At 46.3% G+C, this 13,693-nt stretch overlaps 2 protein-coding genes across 2 annotated transcripts; both read right to left on the bottom strand.

Annotated features, from left to right (window-relative positions):
• Positions 1–3,422: 3,422 nt before the first annotated feature.
• On the bottom strand, positions 3,423–4,457 carry LOC113237713 (vegetative cell wall protein gp1-like). Its single transcript, XM_026474297.1, has one exon. The coding sequence runs from the start codon at positions 4,455–4,457 to the stop codon at positions 3,423–3,425; it is 1,035 nt and encodes a 344-aa protein (XP_026330082.1).
• A 271-nt stretch (positions 4,458–4,728) lies between these two features.
• LOC113237714 lies at positions 4,729–13,189 on the bottom strand (the record flags this gene model as incomplete). The annotated part of the gene is made up of 6 exons (XM_026474298.1): positions 4,729–4,833; positions 5,054–5,156; positions 7,029–7,182; positions 8,195–8,342; positions 10,693–10,795; positions 13,036–13,189. Coding segments are annotated over 6 exons (767 nt in total), but the record flags the coding sequence as incomplete, so codon positions are not given.
• Positions 13,190–13,693: the final 504 nt, after the last annotated feature.

Below are 13,693 nucleotides of genomic sequence, written 5' to 3'. Positions count from 1 at the left end.
AATCCTTTTCTAATTTGCGAAAACAAATAGCCGCCAATTTGCGGTAGGAGGAGCGCATCGCGTGAGCGGATATCAGAATGTCTGGGCAGCAATTCCCAAGAAGAGACTCAACTCCTAGATTGCCTTACAGAGTTCTAAGTATTCTCAGCGTATACCTGCCGTAGTCGTCTCAAAACTCGCGTCTGCGGGTTTGAGGGGGCCGTTCGAGGCGTCGGCCTCTTTCGGCGGGGTCAATCGCCGCTCGTGGAGACGAGCGGGTCCTGAGGTTGGGTATAACCCTTGGGTGTCGCAATAGGGTGAGCTGCTTCGGATGGGAGTCCCTGCCGGTGGGCCGGCAGGTTTCTCAACCATCTTCAGCAGCTGGTGTCTAGTCCGGTGGGGCTTCCTCGGGCCCAAGTAGATCCCTTGGAAGCAGTTTCTCGTCAGGGTGTTGGGCTCGGTGTGGTGCCAGTCCCTGTATATGGCTATACAGGGATTGTCCGGCGCGCCGGAACATGGTCTTGGCCAGGCGATCAACGAAGCTGTCGAGGCTCTCCATGCTCAAGTCCCGTTGGATGACGTCATTTCTCACGTATCGTGGGGCGTTTGTGATGCACCGCAAGGTCAGCGACTGTTGAGCTCTGAGTCGCTGCCTGTTGCACTCTCCTACCAGCGCGTACCATGCTGGGGCTGCATATGTTAGGCGGGATCTGATGTACGTCTTATACACTCCGAGTTTCACTCGTAGTGGGAGTCGGGACTTGAGAATCGGTCGCAGGAGTGCGCGGGCTGCGCGGGTGTTCTGCACGACGTTCTTGATGTGATGGGCCATAGACAGTCTTCTATCGATTGTCACCCCTAGGTATTTCACCGTGGGGGACCACTCGATAGGTTGGCCCATCAGTGTCAGCTTCGGTGGCATCTTCTTCGAGGTGCTCACGCTGATCGCCTGGGTTTTGGTGACGTTGACCGAGAGTCGCCAGTCATCCAGCCAGGAAGGAAGCATGTCCAGTTGGCGCTGCATCTTGAGCGCCGCGTGAGACGCGGTGATGGAGGTGGTGAGGTACGCGGCGTCGTCGGCGTACAAGGCCAGGGTGGCCCCTTCCGCCAAGGGAATGTCATCCGTGTATCGAGCGTAACACACGGGTGACAGACAGCTTCCTTGAGGTACTCCGGCGCTGATGGTGCGTTCTGAGGAGGTCACTTGCTCCACCGCTACGTGGGAGCGGCGACCTTTCAGGAAAGATTCCACTGTCTTAACTACTCGACGAGGAGTAGTAGAAGTGGAGATCTTGTACAGCAGGCCGGGGTGCCAGACGCGGTCGAACGCTTTCTCCATGTCCAGAAGAACTGCGACGGTGTGTGCCTTCTTGTTAGAAGCCACCGTCATGTGGTGGAGCACTCTGGCGAGCTGGAGAGACGTGGAGTGTTCGGCTCGGAAGCCGAACTGCTCGTCGCGTGGCTGGATGTGTGGAGTCAGATGCAGCAGCAGCAACCTCTCGAAAACCTTAGAGATGGTGGGCAGCAGAGCGATGGGCCGATAGCTTTCCGGTTTCAGGATGTCTTTCCCCGGTTTCGGGAGCATGATGACTCGACCGAGCTTCCAGGAGTGTGGGAAGTGACCTGTCCGCATGATGCCGTTGAATATACGGGTCATCGCGGCGATCGCCTTCGGCGGTAGGTGACGGAGGGCTTCGTTTGAGATCCGGTCTGGTCCGGGAGCTTTCTTCCTTTTGGCTCGGCGGGTCATACGCAGGACTTGTCCTGGCGAAAAGACAATGGGGTCCTCGTCGGAAGCTATCGGTGTGGCGAAGTAATTTTCGAGGTGCTGCTGGATGTCAGCTGCATGCTGATGATTCACGGACGGGTTTGGGCGGAACTGCGTCTCGAGGTGGTCGGCAAAGATCTCAGCGCGGTCTTCGGCTCTGTAACGGGGGGTTCCGTCACTGGCTAATAAGGGGCGCACAGGTTGCGCTTTCCCGCTGAGACGGCGGCATAGTTTGTGGATGCCGTTCCAGTCATCGCCGGTTGACTCGATGGTGTGTTGCCAGGATTCGGTGGCATGGGATTCCAGCTCTTCCGAAATCCTTGCGGCCATGGTGTTCAACCGGGTTTTCGTGGTTGGGCATCTGGTTACTTGCCATTGTCGACGCAGTTTCCTTTTCTCCTCTATCATCGACAGGATTCTGTGGGGAGTTTGTTGGGTGCGTTTGTGGCGTGAAGGGGTGTTGGCAGTAGCGTCTAACGCTGCGCGGATGCTGTGGGCGAAGTCTTCAGCTAGCTGGTCAACTTCTTCGGCGCTGTGCACTGGGCGTGAGGGTGTTTTCTCCGCCATATAGTCGGCGAAGGCTTCCCAATTCTGTCGATGTCTGGGTCGAGGAGGCACTGTCCGTGTTGGCGACTCTTCCAGGGTAATCAGGACGGCTTGGTGGTCAGAGATGAGGTGCTCATCCAATACTTCCACGGCTGGTGTTGTAGGTACATCCTTCACTACCACAATATCTAGGACGTCCGGAGAGTGGGTCGCCCGATATGGGTAGTGGGTCGGGACTTCAGGTCCTATGACTTCGTAGCCGCTGCGTTCGGAGAGGTCGAACAGTCGTCTACCTTGCGGGCAGACTCGGCTTGAGTTCCACGCCGTGTGCTTACAGTTGAAGTCCCCTGCTACGAGAGTTGGCAGGTCTGATCCCATCAGATGACGGATATCAGACTCCACCAACTTTGCCTCAGGTGGCCTATAAAAAGTGTACACACGGGTGGGGCGGCTGTTCAGGTTGACCTCGATCCCTATGGCGTACGAAGTCTGGAGGTCCGTGGGTGTTGGCAGCGGTTGGTGGATGAGCGACCGTTTCACTAGGATGGCTTGGCCCCTGTACGCCACTCCTAGTGGTGACATTTCGTCCTTCCGGTACGCGTGGTAGCCGGGTATCTTGAGCCGGTCCTGGGTTCTGAGGTGGGTCTCCTGGATTAGGGCCACATCAACCTTCTTCTCGGCGAGGAGGTACTGTAGTAACCTGGTTTTCTGGGTAGAGAGTCCATCAGCGTTCCAGGTCACGATCCTCAGGCTTGGCGTCAGCGGGTGTACAGGTCTGCCATCCCTCTGAGGATCGTTGGGATTGGGTCTCGGTTGGCCCGGATGTCCTGCAGTACCTCCTGGAGGATTAGGATTGCCTTTGTGATAGCGGCGTCCCGCGCCCCCATTTCTGGGGGAGGGGGTTCCGCTACCGTCGCTGGCTTTCCTTTCATCTCCCTGGGAGGGGCGGTTGTCTCTTGCGGCTGGTTGGTGGGCTTCCTGGGCTTCCGTTTCCGGGGCTTCCTGGTGGTGTGTGGTGCGTTCGCTGCAGCCATCAGCGATACGGGCAAGATGCCTTGCTCGGTTGTCACCGTCATCGTCGGAGGGACCTGTTCCGATGGCCGTAGTCGGGCGGCGTCGGCGGTGCGGGCTATAGTGCCGGCTTTCTTGTTCCGGCTTTCCGGTTCCGGTGCTCCACGATTAGGGGCGGGTAGCGGGGCCTCTTCTCGGCCGGCGGGGCTGTCGGCGCCGAAGACCTATTGGGAGGTGTAGTCTCCGGCGTCGGGGGCTCTGGCGTCGGGGTCCTCGGTGTCGGAGCTGTGTCCATCGGTGAACCGAGGCCTGGCATCGATGGCGCCGCGCTGGCCGATGGCGGTGTGGGGCTGCGAGCGGCAACTGCTGCGAACAGTGGCGGCGGTGAGCGTGCCTCCGTCGCCCTCGTTCGCGTCAGGGGCGGCGACGCTTGCGAGCGCGGTTGGCGCTGTTCTGCCGTGTTGTTGACGGCGGCAGTGGCGGTGGTGCGCGTAGCTGCCGTGGCTGCACGGGTGGAGACTGTGGGCCGCGGGCGTGCAGGCATCCCCGCCGCAGTGGCACGCGGTGGGGCGGGGTTGATGCGGGCGCTCGCGGTGGTGGTGCGGGTCGCCGGCCGCGGAGGGGGGCCGCTTTTTGCGGGGCGCTCAGCGGCAGCAACGATGGCAGCGCCTCTGCTGGTGGCGGAGGCGGAGGTGGTCGCGGCGGGCTCAGCTCGTGACTGGCGCGCAGTAGGTGGTTGCGGGCGTGCTGCGGCGGACGATACTGGCACGCTCGTGGACGCGGCTTTGCTTCCCTTGGTTGGGGGCTTAGGTGGCGCGGAGGGCACGCTTTCGAACGCCGATACCGACAGCCCGGCGCTCGATGGTGGCGTGATTGGTGATCTGCGCCGCGGCTCTCGGGGCAGTGGGTTCAACGCCGGGCGCTTGGGCTGTGTCTGCTGCGGCGCCGTCGACGGTCCCGGTATGACGCCAGGGAAGAATTCTTCGCCTACCCCCACGGGGGGGGAGGGGGTTAAGGCTGTGGACGCGGATGCTGCGGCCAGCACCACGTCCAGGATGTCGCGGCCGGTGCGGGAGAATATTCGGGTTCTCACCCTCCCCAGGCGCTTTGGACGCGTCGGCTGCCTCGTCGGGGGTACTGGCGGCGGCGGCATGGTGGTATCCGGGGGGGGTCACGCGCGGCGCGGTCGTAACCCGCGCTCCGGGCAACTATCCCCCCTCCGGTGAGACCCGCTTGTGGGAGGCCGGAGGGAGACCGGAGAGAAAGATAGCCGGAGGTTGGGTAGTGGCAAAGTTTCCGTGGGCGGAGCGGGCTGCACTGTGGTCGGCTCCGTGGCTTGTCCGACCCGTGCGCTGTGCGCGTAACGACAATCCCCTCAGCGTATACAAAATTATGTTAAAGTAGTCGCTGTTCGAGGGAAAATCTTAACATCGCGATTCAGTAATCGCGTTTTCTATGCCAATGCCATCTAGCGGTAAACTTGCGAAGTTTAGTACCGCGCATCGACACTGGATGGCATTACTAGTATCCTGAAACACGTTATAAAAGTGTTCACATGAGATGTATATAGGACGAATTTTGTTCTATTTGAGTTTTGACTGGAGTATCAATGAACAGTGTTTACAAGTAGTGGTGGTTTGCCTTTGTAATGCCCTATTACAAAGTGATCCCTCGAGCAAATTAAGTGTATGGTATAAAATAGGTTTGTTACATATTTATATTATGCAATAATTTGAAATTAATACTTACAACAACGGCACGAGAGTAATATGAATTAGGTGCGGCATATCGAGTCAAATTTGTTTCCAAGACTTTGCTGTTACTCTGGAGATTTGTATCAACTCTTTCACACCTGAAATAGAATACAAGTATCGTAATATACAGTTTGTTTATTAATTAGAACAAATTAAATACGGGTATTGACATATTATATTTAAATTAAATGAATATTTAGAACATAATTGTAACTTTTTTATAAAAAATAAACCAATCTCAAAAGTTAATGGAATCCTACTTCTATTTGCCAAGTTTTATTGAAATCGGTTAACAGAAAGTGGGTCAAATGTTATAAGCCGGATTTATCACCTAAGTCTGCTAACAGATTGCTGCATGTTTGAAGTTGATAACGACCTCACACATTGACTGCGTGTAATCGAAACCGACTTCATGCATCCGAAATTAATTGTATGCAGTTAATGCGTAATGTCGTTATCAACTTCATTCAGTCGTGGTCTCGGCGGCATGAAGTTGATTACGACTTCACGCCTTAACAGCAAATACGCAGTGAATCTCTTAGCAGCCTAATTTGCCGCCCCTAGAGGTGGGACATTTTCTTCAAATTTGAATGGGACCACTACTAAGGTACACCCTTTCTAATAAAAAAAATCGTTGAAATCGGTTCACAAATGTCGGGGCAATCGCGTAACACAAAAAAAAGTACAGTCGAATTAATAACCTCCTCCTAAAAAGGAGGTGCTTGAATGCACCTAATAAAGGCAGTATTTTTAGTAAAGGTTGAAAGAATGAAAGTTCTGTAGGATAGTAATGTAGCCAGGAGAGTGTACTAGCCTCCGCAGCCTCCGCAGCCTCCATACATCTTGCTTAGAACGTTTATAGTTCAAAATTCAAAAGGGCGAAGAACTAGTGGTAATAAATCCAATTTTATTAGTATTTATTCCGGTTTTAACAATATTTATGATCTTTAAAAAGTTTATCGCACAAGAGATTTTTAGTAACTCGTAAACGTCTCAAATAAATAAGGAGAGAAGACGTGTTCGCTGTGGCGATCGAGCAGGGAGTCACGGTGGAACGAAACAAAATCAGAATGCGAGGCAAAAGAACTATGGACAATTCAAAATTAAAATTAAAATACGAGTGGCCAGGGACCGGAGAAAGGCGATAAAAAGGTGGGACGACGATGTAAGGAAGTCACACCGTCACAAGGTAGTGTTTAGTAGCAGTAGCGCTCCTTGTGATAGAGTTCGTCCAGAGAAGTACTGCCACCTTACCTATTTCTGCCGCCAAACAATAACGTTAGCGTTACTGTGTTCCGGTTTTGAAGGGAAAGGGCGCTGGTAAAACTACAGGCACATGGGACTTGTCAACTCTGTTTCAGGGTGATGGGCGCAGTGATACTGCTCCTCAGATCTTTGCGATTTAAAACTCTGAGTGTCACTGCAACTGTTATGGAAGGGCGTGTAGCTCACCATCAGGCGCACGACTTGTTCGTCCCGCTACTTGATGTTATAAAAAAGAAAAGTATATATTTATAATTTAACTGCCTCCGTAGCCGAACGGTTACCATGCCGGACTGCCACGCAGAGGTCCCAGGTTCAATTCCCGGGCCGGGAGAAATAGTTGTATGGCCTTCAATTATTTCTCTCGTGAGTTTGGGTGTAATTTGTGGTTGTCTATGTGTGTGTCCATGGCACCCGCGACCCAGGGTTTCCCTAGTGCGGGGCTATGTTGAGTGTGTGCGTTATTTATTATTTATTATTTCACGTCCAGCGCTGCAACAATTGTATGAAATTGATTCGAGACAACACGATACTCTCTGCGACTCGATGCGACCTGCGATTTGCAACGGCCCTTGGAAAACCTAATCCACATCAACTCAAGTTTAAGTCCCATTGATGGACACTTATGTTCTTTAATCGAAGGTTTAGGCCCTAGTCGAATATGTTTCCCTTACTGCCGGAAATAGCGTCTTAAAAATCAAACTTACCAAAATTTATAAAAATATGCAGAGAAATTTGGAATAATGACGGTTAAGGTGCTTCCTTCAGTAATTGTGAAGTTCCGAATTGGATCCACACTTTCACATACGCTTTCGTCGTGGTTTAATTTAAAGAGCAGTGCGTTTTCTTCTGCTTCTTCTCCTGAAGATTATAAATATATTAAACATATTAATTATTAGACAACAACACATACGTTGCTCTGATCCCAAAGTAAGTATCTAAAGAACTTGTACCACAAGCACCAGAGACGATATAGAGAAGTCAGATTTTTGACCCGGCCGGGAATCGAATCCGGGACCTCAGGGGTAGCGACACCATGAAATCGGTGTGCAAGCCACTCGACCGCGGAGGTTGTCGTTAGGTACATTAAATTGTTAGAAACTTTATTTCTTTATGTGTTGCATTAAATTGTTATTTATTTGCTCATGCAGTAAAAAATGACAATCCGTCACGGGCCACCACAACTGATTTCTATGTATACTCTGGTATGGTTGGCCATAAAATTATAAATACTTTCAAAATTCTTCAAAATTCAAATGAGGAACTTGCGTCAGTGCTTTAAAGGGTTGAAGGTATCTGATGCAGTAAGCGAATAGTTATAATTGTGGAGACTGAAAATCAAAATCAGCAATGCTGAGTCTTCGTTCTTATTATATTATGGTTTATTTGTTTTGTGGATAAGTAAATATCTTTTTATTTAGTGTTTTATTGAATGCCAGCATGTTTCACTATGATATTTAATTATTTTTTTGTGAAATTATTATTAATACAAATATCGAACACTCAGAAATAATTCCTTTGATCCGGCCGGTTTCGAACCGACGTCCTCTAGCAAACCGTGGCAGACGCCATGCCAACTAAGCCACGGAACGAACCAGCGGACCGCACGAATTTCTCTATGTGCTTGTTGTCGGATCTGGTTTTTTTTGACAACTTTTTAGCCTTATGTTTTTTTTATTTATTATTTAAGGATACACAGTAGGTACAAACAGGCACAAAATTGTTTACATGTTTACTTCTTCTGGTTTTGTAAAATATTCTGAAGTACATTGACATCGTGACTGTGATCAATAACTGAAGTATAATGACACCCCTTTGTAACAACCCCATTTTGTAAATGTAATCATTGTTAAGAATATAAAAAATTACTTACTAGCAATATGAACTGATCCTGTCCAAGTTATTTTTGAATAATTTGCGTTTTTATATTCATACAAATTATTTTGATATATCTGAGTGCCTTTCCGCGTAAGCAGGGTACAATTCCATTGCGTGTGATTTTTGTTCAAGTTTTTGGTATCCTGCGATAAGGTAATTGATTTAATCAACTAACGAAACAAAAGAATTATGAATTAATAAAAATGTATTTGTGTGTTTATATTGTCGTCATGGATAATGTATTGTACAATAATGTTCCGCTTGTTTATTCACAACGGCTAGGGTTGGCTGGAAGAGATCCAGAGATAAGCTCATCTTTGTATATATCCTTGTAACTTGTAATTTTTCAATGTCGTTTATTTGTGCGATAAAGAATTGTTAAAGTTTCTACTAAAAGGACGCGACGTAAAGTTTTTTTTTATAATATCAAGTTACGGGACGGGACGAACAAGTCGTGCGCTTGGTGGCAAGTAGCGACACGTCTGTCTATAACAGCTGCAGTGCCACTCAGAGCTTTAAATCGAAAAGTTCCAAGTGACACTGGCACTATTTCCGTCACCCAGAGACATAACTTGATAAGTACCATGTGCCTGTAATTTCACCAGCACCCTTACCTTTCAAAATCGAAATGCAGTAATGCTTACATTACGTTATATTGAAAGGGAATGCAGGGCTTTGACAGTTCGGGATAATATGCTTTCATAGGTTTCCTCGTTGTACATCTGAACCAGACATTCCACACAATCAGCCTATCAACCCTCTACGCATTATGTATAATAGTGTAATCAGAGCTCTGTTTCGGTTCCTCGCTACTGCAATGCGTCGGGCAGGTTGCCGACGCCATTGTAGAGGATTTTTACGCACTAATGTGCAAAAAAGTGGTATCCTGTCTGCGCAGAGTGCGAGAGAGCTCAAACAGAGTTCTTAAAATGAAAGGGGATAGATGGGACTCCGATCTGCTTGCTAGGTTCATCGAACTTCACGTCTCGGGAGCTCGGTGAACTTAGCAGGTATCATATAATCATTTCATTCATTCATTTTATTTTTGTTCTGTAACTTTTGTACTAACAGTAGAATAGATAGCTTGTAAGTGTACTAACAATATGGACTGTATATTGTCTGCAATAATTAATTCTTGTTTTTTATTTTTTATTTTATTGGCGGCAGGAATAGGTAAGGCGGCAGTACTTCCCTGGACGAACTCTTTCACAAAGCTCTCTATCAAAAGGCCCAACTTTAGTAGGTACTGCTACTATAGCTTAGGAAGAACCATTAAGTAATTTCTGATAATAACAGACGTATCACATTAATTCCGTGAATATCACGTCACAAAATGCTCACCGCGGTTTGACGGTCTGCAAGGATTCTTTTCGACATTTACTTACTAACTAGAACTAGAAGACCAATATTAGGTATATATGAAGACTATGAGGTTTAATACAATATTAACCTATTGGAGCCGCCAAGTGTAATATAATATAGCATTACTGCGTTCCGCTTTTAAAGGGTAAGGGTGCTGGCAAAATTACAGGCATTATGGGACTTGCCAACCTATGCCTTAGGGTGAGGGGCGCATGCCATTGGGCTATCAGATCTTTCCGAGCGGTACTGCAACTGCTATGAACACCACCACCATTATAATAATAAATAATATCATCTATTCACACATCCATAAATAAATAAGCTACTTAGTTATATTTTTCTCTTCTTGTGGGAGATGTTGAGTGAAAGGGTTCCAACAAATGAAGGTTTGATTTTTAACGACTGTAGTTATTTTCGGAGAAGGACTTCACTGAATTCAAAATACTTTTTCAATTAAGACAAAAATGTATTTAGAATATTATAAAGAAGTTATATGACAAATGTCCAACAGGGGGATAGCTTTAGCTTAGCGTCGAGTCCTTATATATTAAGGAATCAAACAATGGGATATTGGCGGTGGTTACTTTGTAATCTAGATTCTGATTTGTGCAATTTTTACTAACAATATGGACTGTATAATATAACACGGACGTGATTTTGCCACATTCCAAAGTTTTTACGATTCATGTTAATTATTGCGACATCTTAGATTTTAGGGTACCGTCATCATATAACTACTTTACACAGAGTTTAGTAACAGACAATAGTGGCGGAAGATAAAAAGATTTGTAGCTGAGCACCGCTGATATTCAGCTAGAGCCTGCCATGATCAAAAAGAGACGAACTAACACATATATCATTCCAGTTATAAAATTTCCAGCAGATTATTAAATACTTAGCACAAAATCGTGAATATTTACACAGATATTACTATTACACACGGAGCACTATCCACATACATCTCCACTACAATGCCTACCTCCAAAACACCAACTCAGCGCACGACTTGTTCGTCTCATAACTTGGTAATAGAAAAAGAACTTATAGAAATTAGTTCTTTAACATTCCACAGCAAGGATGCTAATTTAACTTGTACCTATTGCAGTATTTATGTTATGTACCCATACTTACTATAATAGCTATGGCTTCCTTTGGATTTTCGTATTCAGAAAAATCGTCTCTTGTTAAAAATACCTTAGAAATTTCACCTTCTTTGTCCACGACATTTTGGCACCTGAAACGTAACAAATAGATAGGTAAATGTAACTTTTTGGTGTAAAGGCTTTCTTTTTCGTTGTAAATCTGCGCGCAAAAGCGCTTTTACCACGCTAGCGTGGAAAAGGTTTTTGAAATTCGAACTTGACGACGCGATGGATTGTGGTGCACCTAGCTTTTTCTTTCGATAAAAAAAGATAATGACACGTTCGAGTACGCGATTTGTCTTACATTACTTATGTATACAATATAAATCCGTTCGTATATTATTTATTCTTACTATTTTTTACATTAATCTGACAATAATAACGTTTTTAATACACTTGATTGGACCGGATTGGGCATGCGTCCTACCGGTCGTGACTGACGGAGCCGAGACGTGGAATATAACGGTCAAACTGACTCACAGACTACACGTCGCTCAGCGAGCTATGGAAAAGTCTATGCTGGGTGTCTCGTTAAGGGACAAAGTCCAGAACGAAATTATGTAAGACTGAAGTTATGAACATCGTCCAGAAATGTAGCAAACTGAAGTGGCAGTGGGCTGGCCGCATCTGTCGCAGAACCGATGAGCGATGGAGGAGACGGGTTCTCGAGTGTAGACCACGTCTCGGCAAACGTAACATAAGACGTGCCCCTGCAAGATGGACCGACGATCTGAAGAAGGTCGCGGGTAGTGGTTGGATGCGGAAAACGGGTGATCGGGCACTATGGCGTACACTTCAGTGGACTGCAATAGGCTGATTGAATGACTAATTGTGTTTATAAATTATTTTAGTTCGTCGAAGAACTAAAATAATTTCAATAATCACTTAAACACACAAAACAAAAGTACAAGCAAGAATAAAAATTGATGAGGTGGAAATTCAGAACGCATCCGAAGATAAACTTTTTCTATTCATTAATAATACTGATGTTTTATTGTTTGAATGTTTTTCTTTCATCTATCATTATCCTCTCTATAGTGAGGTGAAAAGTTGCGTGTTTCGCTCGGCAGCAAAGTTGTTTAGCGTCTTGTGCCTTGAAACCCTCGCTACGCTCAGGCTTCTATTTTTGAATACTCGCTTCACTCGTGGTTTAATCTTAGCCTCCTTCGCTTGCTCAGGTTTCAATACAAGCACTCGTGTCAAACAACAACTTTGCAGCCTTGCATAACAAATAACTATTTCTTACAGGATAACATAATAATAAAAAAATTTAAAAATTCGTAATTTGGTGACCCTACAATTTATTTATTTATAAAAACACAATGTAAACTTACAGTACTAACCAAAACGCTCACATGACAATTGGTTACTTAAATTACATATGTGATACGCTAGGTTTGCTTTTTACAAATTAGTTTGCTAATGCCGTTTTCCCTTTCACAGTGCCGCAGCGACTAAAATCGTTAGATCCGTCAGACACGTCGAAGTTGCAAACAGACGCTAGACCAAGCACTGTGAATGGTACGAGCAGACTGAACCAATAGATCCAACCGCGCGGCCACTGTGAATGAAACGACCGTCTACGTCACATCAGAGCCTTGCGTACATTTGATTTACACGCACCCGCGCAGCCGCCACTCTAAATAAGGCCAAAGATGTCAGCGTTCTGGGCGTCAGCGACCAGACAATTTAGTGACTGAGACCACGTTTCGTGGGCACGTTGCCAGCACGACAAGTGTGCCGCACAGAGAGCGCGAACAGGTGGTATCGGTGGCGCAGGCGCGCCTGTCGGCTCGTACGGAGATACTTGTTTGTGTTGCTCAGTGCTGCGGGATTGTCCACTTTAGTAAAGACATTTCGTATTGGAAACTAACTGATTTTAATTTTACGCGGATCTTTGTATAGATAGCAAATAATACATTTTACAGCAAGTATTACATTTTTGACTAGTTTGCGATGGATTGCGATGCGTGATGAAACTTATAAAAAAATGAAATAAAACTTGGGTGTTTGGGTACCGACCGTGCAAACGTCGATGCTTGACATACTTCGGCCAAAACTCCTCCCTTATGAAGGTTGGCAGATGTTGAGTTAGTACACTCGCCACAAATAAATTAAAACTCACATTCTGGCGGGACCCTGACCACTCGACCCTCAGGGTAGCACTGGCTTTCACCCGTATATACTCCACATTATCCGCAGATTTTGACGACGTGACACGATAGCACAATGTGCATGGACTAAAGCACACTTCACACATGAGAGTAAACTTGTGACGATATGGATTATGTTGACATTGGCTTTGGCTAAAACGAGGGACGAGAAAACTTACCAAAAATGATCCACTTGATCGTAGTCCCCAGAAATCTTGACCATTAATGGTCCCTCGTTGACGGTGATGTTCGCACTGGTGTCAAAAACATTGCCACTGTCATTCGTTTTTATTTCGAACAGAATCGCATTTGCCAGTTTCGGCCTTTTCTCAACTGTAACAAGATCTTTGTGACAATTTCTTCTGAACTAACGAAATTCTAGATATCGCTTTAGCTAATCGTCAATTCGCTAACTGACAAATCATTCAAAGTCAATAAATAAATAAATGCGTAACCTACCGTCCCATTTACTATGCAGCATTTGAGTTAGTTGGGTTAGCTGTAAACTGACAAATCGTCAACTTATGAATAAATGCGTTACCTACCGTCCTACATACTATGCAGCATTTGGGTAAGTTAGGTTACAATGGTAAAATGACAAATCGTCAGTTTATAAATAGATGTGTTACCGTATTGTATACTATGCAGAACTTGACGTAGTTGGGTTAGCTGTAAAATGACAAATTGTCAATTTATAAATAAATGCGTTACCGTATTGTATACTATGCAGCATTTGACTTAGTTAGGTTAGCTGTAAAATGACAAATTGGCAATTTATAAATAAATGCGCTACCGTATTGTATACTATGCAGAACTTGAGTTAGTTAGGTTAGCTGC

The sequence above is a fragment of the Hyposmocoma kahamanoa genome, unplaced genomic scaffold (assembly GCF_003589595.1).
Source record: "Hyposmocoma kahamanoa isolate Upper Pololo Valley unplaced genomic scaffold, ASM358959v1 93357, whole genome shotgun sequence".
NCBI classification, from domain to species: Eukaryota; Metazoa; Arthropoda; class Insecta; order Lepidoptera; family Cosmopterigidae; genus Hyposmocoma; species Hyposmocoma kahamanoa.
Note: the sequence above shows the minus strand (reverse complement) of the source record. Positions and strands in the feature narration are given on the sequence as shown.